The following is a 12,561-nucleotide window of genomic DNA, read 5'->3' as shown; positions in this document are numbered from 1 at the left end:
AAAAATGAAGAAATGAAAGAATAAAAGTAGCATGGTGGTGTTTGTAAAATCCTGAACTATCAAAATATGACGTGGATTTAGTAAACGCCATAAAGGGAATAAAGCACAACTCCGTTTTACTTGTCACTGCCCTAAAAAATGCAAAAAAAAAATAACAATCAGAAACAAAAAGCGATCACAATGTCATGTGTATCCCCAAATTGGTATCCAGAGGTGGTCTTCACAGACCGGAAAAAAAAAAAAGAAACGGCAAAGGTCTCGGAAAATGGCAAAGCAATTTTTTTTTTCATACAAATGTTTGAATTTTTTTAATCACTTAAAAATAAAAAAAATGATTTGTGATGGATATCAGTGTAATTAAGCATAGTGACATGGAGGATGATATCACCCATCTTACCGTGTAATGAATGCTATATGGTCACTGCTGTGGAGCTTCATATGAAGAAATGTGCTCTGGTGACACCTGCTGGTCAAAGCTTGTATTACTCCAGGCCTATCTGAGCCAGGCCAATACATGGTGTGTGTGGGGGACAATATGGCCTCCATTACAATCCTACCTTCGGTCACTTTGGGGTCCTACGTCCAGTTATGTACTTATAAATTCACAGCTCCCATGGTCCCGCAGAAGTTATGACATCTGCCGATCAGGAGAACAGGAAAGCTGGGTGGCTGCTCGTGTTATGAGAGCGTTTAGAGTATAGGAGGCCATACTGATCACCACCCAGCAGTAACTCCCCCTATTCAAGGGGTCGTCCATTAAAAATAAGCTATCACATCACCGGATAGGTGATAAGTTTGTTGCTCTGCGGGGTTCCGACCTCCGGCTCTGTACAAAACGTGAGTTGTAGTCCCCCTGCTGTACACTGGGGGACGCCCTCACCTCTCTCCACAGGGGTTTAGGTCGGGAAACACAGTTTTTATGCTGTTTTTAGCCATTTTTTGGGCATGGGTATTTTTTTCTGGTTCAGTCTTCCGTAGTTTTTCAAGCAGAAACACTTCAATGATTCTCAGTGAGAATCTGGAATTGCTTGCCTGAGGAGGTGGTGATGGCGAACTCAGTCGAGGGGTTCAAGAGAGGCCTGGATGTCTTCCTGGAGCAGAACAATATTGTATCATACAATTATTAGGTTCTGTAGAAGGACGTAGATCTGGGGATTTATTATGATGGAATATAGGCTGAACTGGATGGACAAATGTCTTTTTTCGGCCTTACTAACTATGTTACTATGTTACTAATTGATGTTGCTTTTTTTTTTTTTTTTTTTTTTTTTTATAGAAAACAGCAGCCCGAGCCCTAGACGCGCGTTTTCCCTTTCAAATCAACAGGAGATTTATTTTAACGTTTTTGTATGTGGATTTCGGGGCAGAATATGATTGGATGTGGGCAAATCAAATAGTATAAAAAGAAAAAAAAAATTCCCCTTCGTTTTCCATTTTTCACACTTTTTCTTTGACATCGCTGCTGTTTTATATCTTTGTTTCTGTAACAAAAATCATCACAATGAAGAAAAATGCAAAAGGAAAAGTCTGATGAAAAAAAGAGTTTTATTACGTGGAGCGCAGCGGCGGCGAGCGAGGGGTTGATCTAAGGCTGGAGATACATGATGACTATGGTAAGAGGTACAACCTAAAATTAGTGCAACTTGCTGACCATGTCCTAAATGTTTAACACGTTCCCTTCCAGGATGTGAGGGTACAGAGCAGGAGCAGAACCTTTCAAAAAGTCTACAGACCCAGCTGGGAACGGCGTAAAATTCCGGTGAAAACTGTTTTATCAACCTGGACTTACAATTTTAAAAAATTAAAAAAAAAAAAAAAAATTGAATCCCTCTTTTCTTCCACATTATAAAAAAATAAAAAAAAACATATTGAACATAAGATGATTTAATTTAATCCATAAAGTAGACCCTGTAACGAAAAAAATCGAATCTCCAGAATAGGTTAAACATGGAATAAAAGGAGGTCAAAACGTCTCATATAAGAAAAAAGCTACAAATAAAACTACGCAACCTTGTTATGGCCGTAATCATACTGACCTGGACAATCATTGCTGTACAATGGACGCCATAAGAACCAAACCCCCAAGATTCAGAATTTTGGAGTTTTTCACTTTTTCATCATAGCTCTCACAGCAAAAAAACCAAACAACAAACCCTCAAGCGGCCATGTTGATGGAAAAATGAAAAAGTTTTGGCTCTTGGAAGAAGGTGCGACCGTGCAAAAAAAAAAGCGAAAATGTCGGCATCTTTAAGGGGTTCATTTTTTGTTATAGGAAACATCGCACATACCAATGAGAAAATGATCGGGATTATATGTACGGATTGCAGCAGCAGGGACTCGGGCAGTCAGGCAGGCGGCGGCAGCAGCGGAGCTAACGTCTTATGATGCTGATCATGAAGCGACCCCGTCTTTTACATGGCGGCACAATCAGGTTTGGTCATGTACGGGGTCAAGCACTCGCTATCAGTAGTAATGAGGCTGATCATTGGTGCGGTGCCCTTTCTTTTTTTCGTTATTCCACGTCCATTAGTTGAACGGTTTCTTCCACCAAATCGAAAGCAGTTACGGTTTCTCCCAGGACGGCGGTGGTGCCCCGGGGGTAACGGTATGAAGATGACCTAGGATGGGAGAGAAGGATCAAACATAAAAAAAAGATCATGGCCAATCCTTATACCCCCCACTAACAGGCGTCAGGGGTCCCCTATAATTATGTATGGCCCGTTTCCTACAAATTTTACCTCTTCCCCTTGGTTTCCGTCTGGGTGTAACCTCGTAAGACTTGCGCCCCTTCTCGTGTAATGACACATAGATCCACTCCACTGCCGGATCCAAGATCACCGAGGATGCCCGCCGTTATGGAGGCCGTCACCAACTGCTTAGCCTCCTCCAGCTGAGAGATGGAAAGGGTAAAATCAAGACCTACTGTCTGAGGAGGAGAAATGGAGCCCGTACTGGCCTAGTGTGGACTCTACAGATCAGCATAGGCCCCGGGAGGTATCACCACTCACCGACATGTTGGGTTTGTAGCAATCTTCTAAGACAGCGATGGCCGCATGTGCGCCAGATCCTACAATCAATGGGGGAGATCAGTCAGAATCGGCACAGAGGACGAAGTTACAGGTGCCTGTATAGAGGGTGCGCGTGTATGGAGTGGGTTGAGGAGCAGATCTTGCTTCCTACAAGGCGTGTGCCTGCTGTATTACACAGCTGAACCCCTTAGATGCTATGGTTAATAGTGACTGCAGCATCTTAGGGGGTTAGTGGCTCCTCTGTCACCCCATAGGACCACTGGATGACGAGGCGTTGTCAAGGCAGTTTGAGGCCAACTGAAGACCCCTGTGTCTACCATATTTGTGCTCCTAAGAAGATCTGCCCAATGGAGACCAGTAAAATAACCATGTACTGCAATACAAGGAATCAAGTGATCACAGGTCCAGGTCCCCTATGGGGACGAAAAGAAAGTGTAAGACATACAGTACTTATTGCTTAGTAGTAATGTGAATGTGCTCTTATCGATGGGTTTCCCTTAGTGTGTGACATATGGGTCATCTCATGTCTCACCAAGAGCTGTGAAGAGACTGTTGTCAGTGGATCCATGAGGGTGGACACCGTTAATGTGGGGGCCACGGACGTCATACCCCCCTATGATGATCGATGCTCCTACGTGACCTCTATATCTGAGAAGAGAACAGATAAGGAAGTAAGGTCATGTCCGACAACCTATATACACATAAGCTTGCCAATCCTGTTGGAAGATGGAAGCCATTGTAGTCGGCCATTTTGAATCCAAGCCTTCTACTCATCCAGCCACCCACGCTCTTGCTCTTGTGTCACATTCTCAGCCCATACTCACCTGTACAGCAGCTGTTTCAGGATCCGGGTTGCCGTGCACACACGTGGTGGTCTTCCCGTAGACATCGCATGCATAGCCAAGTTGGAGGACAAAAGGTTGGTCACATATTCGGCATCGGCAGCCACACCGGCTCCACAGCAACTGGGGGCAAATACAAAGTAAGAAGGATGGGGGCGAGTATTACGTGTAAGCAGGGGCGGAGTATAATGAAGTCAATCTGGGCGATAGCCAAGGGTCTAGTGGTGTGGGGGGGCCCTGGGCTACCACTCAGATTGACCGCCGCCATCAGGGCATTACTGCCCTGACTGGTGTATTGGCCCGGTGGGCAGAGGGGGCCCGCATTGTCAGTCGCCGGCGAGTGCGCGCTTCAGCTGCGAGGAGGGAGCTTCGCCGAAGGAGCAGAGATGCTGGACACATTGGGGGCAGAGATGCTGGAAACATTGGGGGCAGAGATGCTGGACATTGGGGGCAGAGATGCTGGACATTGGGAGAAGAGATGCTGGACACAGATGGGGCAGAGATGCTGGACACACTGGGGGCTGAATGCTGGACACTCTGGGGGCTGGAGACACTGGGGGCTGAATGCTGGAGACACTGGAGGCTGAATGCTGGAGACACTGGGGGCAGAAATGCTGGAGACACTAGGGGCAGAAATGCTGGAGACATTGTGGGCAGAGATGCTGGACACACTGGGGGCAGAGATGCTGGACACATTGGGGGCAGAGATGCTGGACACATTGGGGGCAGAGATGCTGGACATTGGGGGCAGAGATGCTGGACATTGGGAGAAGAGATGCTGGACACACTGGGGGCAGAGATGCTGGACACACTGGGGGCAGAGATGCTGGACACATTGGGGGCAGAGATGCTGGAGACACTGGGGGCAGAAATGCTGGAGACACTAGGGGCAGAAATGCTGGAGACATTGTGGGCAGAGATGCTGGACACACTGGGGGCAGAGATGCTGGACACATTGGGGGCAGAGATGCTGGACATTGGGGGCAGAGATGCTGGACATTGGGAGAAGAGATGCTGGACACAGATGGGGCAGAGATGCTGGACACACTGGGGGCTGAATGCTGGACACTCTGGGGGCTGGAGACACTGGGGGCTGAATGCTGGAGACACTGGAGGCTGAATGCTGGAGACACTGGGGGCAGAAATGCTGGAGACACTAGGGGCAGAAATGCTGGAGACATTGTGGGCAGAGATGCTGGACACATTGGCGGCAGAGATGCTGGACACATTGGGGCAGAGATGCGGGTCACATTGGGGGCAGAGATGCTGGACACATTGGGGGCAGAGATGCTGGACACATTGGGGGCAGAGATGCTGGACACATTGGCGGCAGAGATGCTGGACACACTGGGGGCAGAGATGCTGGACACATTGGGGGCAGAGATGCTGGACACATTGGCGGCAGAGATGCTGGACACATTGGGGCAGAGATGCGGGTCACAGATGGCGCAGATATTCTGGACACACTGGGGGCAGAATGCTGGGGACACTGGGTGCAGAATGCTGGAGACACTGGGGGCTGAATGCTGGACACATTGGGGGCAGAGATGCTGGACACAGATGGGGCAGAGATGCTGGACACACTGGGGGCAGAATGCTGGAGACACTGGGGGCAGAATGCTGGAGACACTGGGGGCAGAAATGCTGGAGACACTGGGGGCTGAATGCTGGAGACACTGGGGGCAGAAATGCTGGACACTCTGGGGGCTGAGATGCTGGACACATTGGGGCAGAGATGCTGGACACACTGGGGGCTGAGATGCTGGACACATTGGGGCAGAGATGCTGGACACAGATGGGGCAGAGATGTTGGACACACTGGGGCCTGAATGCTGGAGAAACTGGGGGCTGTATGCTGGAGACACTAAGGGCAGAAATGCTGGAGACAATAGGGGGCAGAATGGAGACACGGGGCAGAATGGAGATACGGGGCATGATTGGAGACAGATCGTGCAGGATCATGGGGCAGGATTGGATCATGGGGCAGGATGGATACGATGGAGACAGATGGGGCAGGATGGGGAGATCATATGGGGCAGGATGGATACTCATGAGGGCAGGATGGGAGAACATATGGCTGAAGCCAGGAATGAGACACACGGGGGCCAGGACGGGGAATATTACCATAGGGATTAATTTAGGGATATTATTACTGCAGTGATGTATTTATTTTATGTTTTGAGTATACTGTTTTAAATGGGGGGGCGGTCCTGTTACTGTGCAGAGTGATACTATATCGCCTCTTTTTCTTGTGGTGTAATGTAGAAGTTGGGAAAAATTAAGTAATGTGTTCTGCAAGCGGAGCTCAAGATAACTGTGTTATTTCCTGCAGAGATGAGCCCTGGCTGGAAGAAGTGATGGTGGTCTGTGCTGGATGAAAGATGAAGGACTTCACCTAGAGTCGTCACTGGTGAGTCAGTGTGTTACCTATACACTTACACTATACACTGTATACTATATACAGCGGTCCTGTGTATAATGTCACCAGTGATCACTGTATTACCTATACATTATATACAGACCTCCTGTGTATAATACACCAGTGATCACTGTATTACCTCTACACAGACACTGCATACTAAGTACAGATCTCCTGTGTATAATGGCACTTATGGTGATAGTATTGTGTTTTTTTTTATTACTGATCAGTATTGTAGTATTCAGTCACTATGTGGTGGTAATATGTGGTCTGGACATGGTGTTGTGGTATTTGTTCCTTGTATGTGCTATTTGGTCACTTTGTGGTGGTAATATGTGGTCTGGTCATGGTGAGGTGGTATTTGCTCTTTGTATGTGATATTAATCGGTCACTGGTGGTAATATGTGGTCTGGTCATGGTGTTGTATTTGTTCCTTGTATGTGATGTTATTGGTCATTTTAAAAATTGAAAAATAAATAAAAATGTGCCTAAATTGTATTGCATATTTTAACAAATATTTAATAGGTTACTGTAGAGTAGCGCCCGGCCAAAAGTGTCTACCGTGTTATGGTGGCGGCTTGAAAAATCTTTTGGCCAAAAACTGCCGGCTATATGTGTGATCTGGTGATGGGAACTGTTAATGTGTGATAGGTGAGAAGTGGAGTTTCACTCAGCAACTATTTTTCTGGAATAATCTGATTCAGGTATATGATGACCCCGTGGCATGACCCCGTCACATGACCGTTGGGCCCACAGAGTCTGAACAGCCCGGGGCCCTGGCTACCCTTAATCCACCCCTGCGTGTAAGCAGCGGCTAGAACATAAGGGTTGTAGAGGAAGCCCACCCCATGGACCAGACCTGTCACCTCTATTGGCCGGTTTCAGGTTCCTGGTGCAAGGAGACCCTTTTTCTGGAAGTTGATGGTGGTCCGAGCTCAGGGACTAACACCCATGTCTATATAGGTTATCAGGCTGGACGTGTGCACACAAGGCCTACCGTCAGGTCATACTCACTATATGTTGTCTGAGATGTAGTGGATCTTGGCACAGTTTTTATCCGCCACGACCATGTCATCGGTGGCTCTTCTGTCCGCTCCCAGGATGACGCCGTCCTATGTAATTAACCACAGGTAAGCCAGCACACCAAGCCTCAGTCACCGGACAACCCAACCCCCGCACCTCCAACCAACCTTGTACACAAGCCCAGCAATGGTGGTCCCCGTCTTACGAGCTTTCGGTGGTTGGAGACCAAGAGCCGATGCATTTGCTTCTATGGAGTTATTTCTGGGGATGTTCAGAAGAGACATGTAAGTGATGACCTTCCAGCAGTTTTGTAATATCTGACTACACCCCCCTAAATCTGAAATATTTCATGCTGTACTTTCAATGACAATTTCTACCTGTCGCCCCCGGTAACAGACAACGGCTTCGCTCCTCCCCTGTAGTCAGACATGTAACCAGTCGCAGAACTCAGAACTTAGCTTTAGACATGATCGGAGTCCACAGGAGAGCGGTAGTTTTACAATACACCGCGGTATTACAGTATCGTATTCTAATACAGGGTCACCAATAAAAAAATAAAAAAATATATTTAAAAAAACCCATGAAAGTTCATATCTCCCCATATAAATAAAATCTAATAACTAAATGTATTTTTTCTTTACGATGAAAAGTTGTACGGATCCCAATATAGTAAAGATAAAAAGCACAATAAGTAACTCTGTTATATAAGTTATATCACATGGAACGTGGGGGGGGGGGGGGGGGGGCATTGGGAGTGAAGAGGGGTTCACCATAAACACCTGGAGCTGACTCTTCCTTTGCATATTTAACACATGCACGCTTACTGAAATGAGCGTGCATATACCATGTATATATATATATATATATATATATATACTGTATATAGGGGGTGGGGGGACGGGATAGCAGCAGATGCTACTAATGGCGCCATTGGCAGAGAGTAAGCGGCCGCTGTAGGTTTGAGTGTAACTAGAGAATATTATTCTAAACGGTCACCGCAGCTGAAGATCCGCACCTCTGTGTCAGCGTCCCAACCCTAGTCCTAACCCTAGCCCTAACCCCAACTTTAGCACCAACCCTAACTTTAGCTCTATCCCTAACTTTAGCCCCAACCCTAACCCTAACTTTAGCCCCAACCCTAGCCCTAACCCTAGCCCTAACCCCAACTTTAGCACCAACCCTAACTTTAGCTCTAACCCTAACTTTAGCCCCAACCCTAACCCTAACTTTAGCACCTACCCTAGCCCTAACCCTAACTTTAGCACCAACCCTAACCCTAGCCCTAACCCTAACTTTAGACCCAACCACAACCCTAACTTTAGCCCCAACCCTAGCCCTAACCCTAACTTTAGCCCCAACCGTAACCCTAACTTTAGCCCCAACCACAACCCTAACTTTAGCCCCAACCCTAGCCCCAACCCTAACTTTAGCCCCAACCCTAACCCTAACTTTAGCCCCAACCCTAACCCTAGCCCTAACCCTAATTGGAAAATGGAAATACATACTTTTTTTTTATTTTATTATTTTTTTCCGAACTAAGGGGGTGATAAAGGGGGGGTTATTTACTATTTTTTTTTATTTTGATCACTGTGACAGCATCTCACAGTGACCAAAATAGAACAAGAGGAAGAATCTTCCTCTGCCGGCCGACACATCACGGCGGTCGCACTGCACATGCGCCCGCCATTTTCTTCCCGGAGGAAGGAGGGGACGCAGGAGGACCCAGGGACACCGGTAAGTACGACAGGGTCCCCTGATACCCCTATTTTTCTGTCCTCTGATGTGCAATCACATCAAAGGACAGAGAATGACACGCCGCTTTTTTTTTGCATTCGCCGGTCAACGGTTAATTACCGGCGATTGCAAAAAAGGGGTCGGTAAAAACCGACCCCGATCATGTTCTTTGGGGTCTCGGTAACCCCCGGCAGCCGAGACCTCAAAGATCTGCCGGGTGTCGGCTGACGGGCGCACTGCGCATGCGCCCACCATTTTTTCCCCGGAAAAAGATGGCGCCTGTTATGGACCTGGTGGTTAGGAGCACCCGGAACGACCTGATGGTTAAACTCACACAGGACAAGCTCGGGGAAGTGGGAGCTCTGCTGACCGCAACCCTAATCCTATCACACAACTAGAAATAGCCGTGGAGCGTACCTAACTCTACCTAGACGCCTCTTCACAGCCTAAGAGCTAACTAGCCCTAGAGATAGAAAATAAAGCCTACCTTGCCTCAGAGAAATTCCCCAAAGGAAAAGGCAGCCCCCCACATATATTGACTGTGAGTTAAGATGAAAGTCACAAACACAGAAATGAAACAGGTTTCAGCAAAGGGAGGCCAGACTTACTAAACAGACTGAGGATAGGAAAGGTATATTTGCGGTCAGCACAAAAAACTACAAAAGACCACGCAGAGTGTGCAAAAAGACCTCCGCACCGACTCACGGTGCGGAGGTGCCACTCTGCATCCCAGAGCTTCCAGCTAGCAAGGCAAAATCATGATAGCAAGCTGGACAAGGAAACAATGAACAAATAAATAACTAGCAGGGACTGAGCTTCTGCTGGAGTAGACAGGTCACCAGAAAGATCCAAGAGCGAACTGAACCAGTACAAGAACATTGACAGCTGGCATGGAGTAACGATCTGAGTGGAGTTAAATAGAGCAGCCAGCCAAAGAATAAGCTACGTCACCTGTGGAAGGAACCTCAGAAGCAGCAGCTCCACTCACAGCCACCAGAGGGAGTCCATGGACAGAACTCGCCGAAGTACCATTCATGACCACAGGAGGGAGTTCGATAACAGAATTCACAACAGGCGCCCATTGGGAGCCACGAGGAGCATCGGGTGAGACAGGTATCGGGGGGCTATCGGGGACCCCATTTCTCTGTCCTCTGATGTGCGTTCACATCGGAGGACAGAGAAATTAAATGGGAAATCGGGTTTTTTGGGGTTTTTTTGCGGCCGCCGGTAAACGGTTAATTATCGACGGTCACAAACCCGGGGTCGGTAAAAACCCCCGAATCATGTTCTCTGGGGTCTCAGCTACCCTCAGCAACTGACGCCCCAGAGAAAATCCGACTCTGGGGGTGCTATTCACTTTTTCCACAGCGCCGTTAATTAACGACGCTGTGGTTTAAGTACCCTTAACTGCTGCCTATGGTCTAGGGAGTCCCCCACCCAGTATGGTGCAGGGAGTCTCCCCACCCAGTATGGTCCAGGGAGTCTCCCCACCCAGTATGGTCCAGGGAGACCCCATCCAGTATGGTCCAGGGAGACCCCCACCCATATGGTCCAGGGAGACCCCCACCCAGTACAGGGAGACCCCACCCACTATGGTCCGGGAGACCCCACCCACTATGGTCCATGGAGACCCCACCACCCAGTACGGTCCAGGGAGTCCCCCCACCCAGTATGGTCCAGGGAGACCCCAGCCAGTATGGTCCAGGGAGACCCCCACCCATATGGTCCGGGAGACCCCACCCACTATGGTCCATGGAGACCCCACCACCCAGTACGGTCCAGGGAGTCCCCCCACCCAGTATGGTCCAGGGAGACCTCCACCCATATGGTCCAGGTAGACTCCCACCCAGTATAGTCCAGGGAGACCCCACCCAGTATGGTCCAGGGAGACCCCCACCCATATGGTCCAGGGAGACCCCACCCACTATGGTCCATGGAGACCCCACCCACTATGGTCCAGGGAGTCCCCCACCCAGTATGGTCCAGGAAGACCCCACCCAGTATGGTCCAGGGAGACCCCCCACCCATATGACCCAGGGAGACCCCCACCCATATGATCCAGGGAGACCCCCACCCATATGGTCCAGGGAGACCCCCCACCCATATGTTCCTGGAATTTCCCCACCGAGTATGGTCCCCATTACCGTTCCCAAATGTATTGTCACAGCTTTACTAGAGACCAATTTAGTACCCCAGTCCCCAGCGATTGGTAAGAAGGGGGGATATTACTATACCCCACCAAGCTAGTCACCCAGCTTTCCCAAAATTTAAAGGGAAAGTGATTTTTTTATTACCGTATTAATTGGCGCCCCCTCCCTTATCGCTGCCCTAGTCGGCCTCGTACATTTCCTGCCCCTCTCCTCTACAATGCCTGTACTCCACCATTGGTACCGTAGTGGTGAAGGGGGTCCTGTGAGGGTCCACACCAACCTCAGCAGGTGGAGAAGACCCTAAACCCTTCCCTGGTCCCATAGCAACTTCCGGGGACGACTCGGGCCTCACCTGAGACAGTTCTCGAAGCTGAACCCTCCTTGTGGGGCGTCATGTCTGGAGCCTGTTGACAACATTTTGGGGGCTGGTGGCTGAAGTCTCTGCGGTCCCTGGTGGTCCCTGCTGCTGTCGGTCCCTCTCCTCTGCTCGCTTTGTCTCAGCCCTTCTCTTTTACCCTTCAGAGTTAACTGAAAAGTCTCCTTTCACTTTCATCTTCTCACCATTCATGGGACAGATGCCGAGCGGGCGTATCACATCACACGCCGAGCTGCTGGGCCCAAGTCCAACTGCCGGAACAGTCCCCAAAACAAGGGATATCACTACTATCCGTCTACTCGAGATAAAAGGGACGCGCACTTAAAGGGATTACCAAGACACACATGACTACTTTCCTCTTAGAATAGCGCCACACTTATCCACAGGCTGTCTGTGGTACTGCAGATCATTCACTTCAATGGAGCTGAGCTGCAGTGCCAGACACAACCTGTGGGCGAGAGTGGCGCCGTGTTCAAAAAAGAAAGGAGACGTTTCTTACTAATTCCTCCATAAGCGCGGTCGTGCTATCAGGATAACACCCTGTTACTGTATATTGACATCCTAAAGGATTGGTCTTCGCTCAGTATACCCCTCCCTGTCTTGTGTACAGGAATAAAAAAACATGGCTGCTTTCAGAAACAGCGCCACACCTTATCTCAGGTTATACCTGGTATTGCAGCTCAACTCCACTGAAATGAATGGGCTTATTGAGTGATCAGTCGGGGTCCTATGGGGAGAACAAAGCTGGTAGGTAAAAGGAGCTTTTCTGTAATATTAGGCACAACTATGTGTACAGTACAGACCAAAAGTTTGGATACACCTTCTCATTTAAAGATTTTTCCGTATTTTCATGACTATGAAAATTGTAAATTCACACTGAAGGCATCAAAACTATGAATTAACACATGTGGCACTATATACTTAACAAAAAAGGGTGAAACAACTGAAATTATGTCTTATATTCTAGGTTCTTCAAAGTAGCCACCTT

General features: G+C 48.5%; 1 protein-coding gene across 1 annotated transcript; it reads right to left on the bottom strand.

Annotated features, from left to right (window-relative positions):
• Window positions 1–1,526: 1,526 nt before the first annotated feature.
• On the bottom strand, window positions 1,527–11,974 carry LOC138661561 (proteasome subunit beta type-10-like). The gene is made up of 8 exons (XM_069746368.1): window positions 11,550–11,974; window positions 7,481–7,574; window positions 7,305–7,402; window positions 3,854–3,994; window positions 3,562–3,677; window positions 3,009–3,067; window positions 2,739–2,890; window positions 1,527–2,618 (listed from the first exon to the last, which is right to left on the bottom strand). Exons 1-8 carry the CDS (start codon window positions 11,612–11,614, stop codon window positions 2,513–2,515), a joined length of 831 nt encoding a protein of 276 aa, XP_069602469.1. The 5' UTR covers window positions 11,615–11,974; the 3' UTR covers window positions 1,527–2,512.
• Window positions 11,975–12,561: the final 587 nt, after the last annotated feature.

Source organism: Ranitomeya imitator, chromosome 2, assembly GCF_032444005.1.
Source record: "Ranitomeya imitator isolate aRanImi1 chromosome 2, aRanImi1.pri, whole genome shotgun sequence".
Classification (NCBI taxonomy): domain Eukaryota; kingdom Metazoa; phylum Chordata; class Amphibia; order Anura; family Dendrobatidae; genus Ranitomeya; species Ranitomeya imitator.
This window is presented reverse-complemented; position numbering and strand designations above follow the sequence as displayed.

Coding starts and splice junctions, on each gene's coding strand:
- LOC138661561 (XM_069746368.1), bottom strand. CDS start 11,614: ATGTTGTCAACAGGCTCCAGACATGACGCCCCACAAGGAGGGTTCAGC. Junction 7,403..7,480: donor TTGCTGGGCTTGTGTACAAG/GTTGGTTGGAGG, acceptor TTAATTACATAG/GACGGCGTCATCCTGGGAGC. Junction 2,619..2,738: donor ACGGAAACCAAGGGGAAGAG/GTAAAATTTGTA, acceptor CTCCCATCCTAG/GTCATCTTCATACCGTTACC.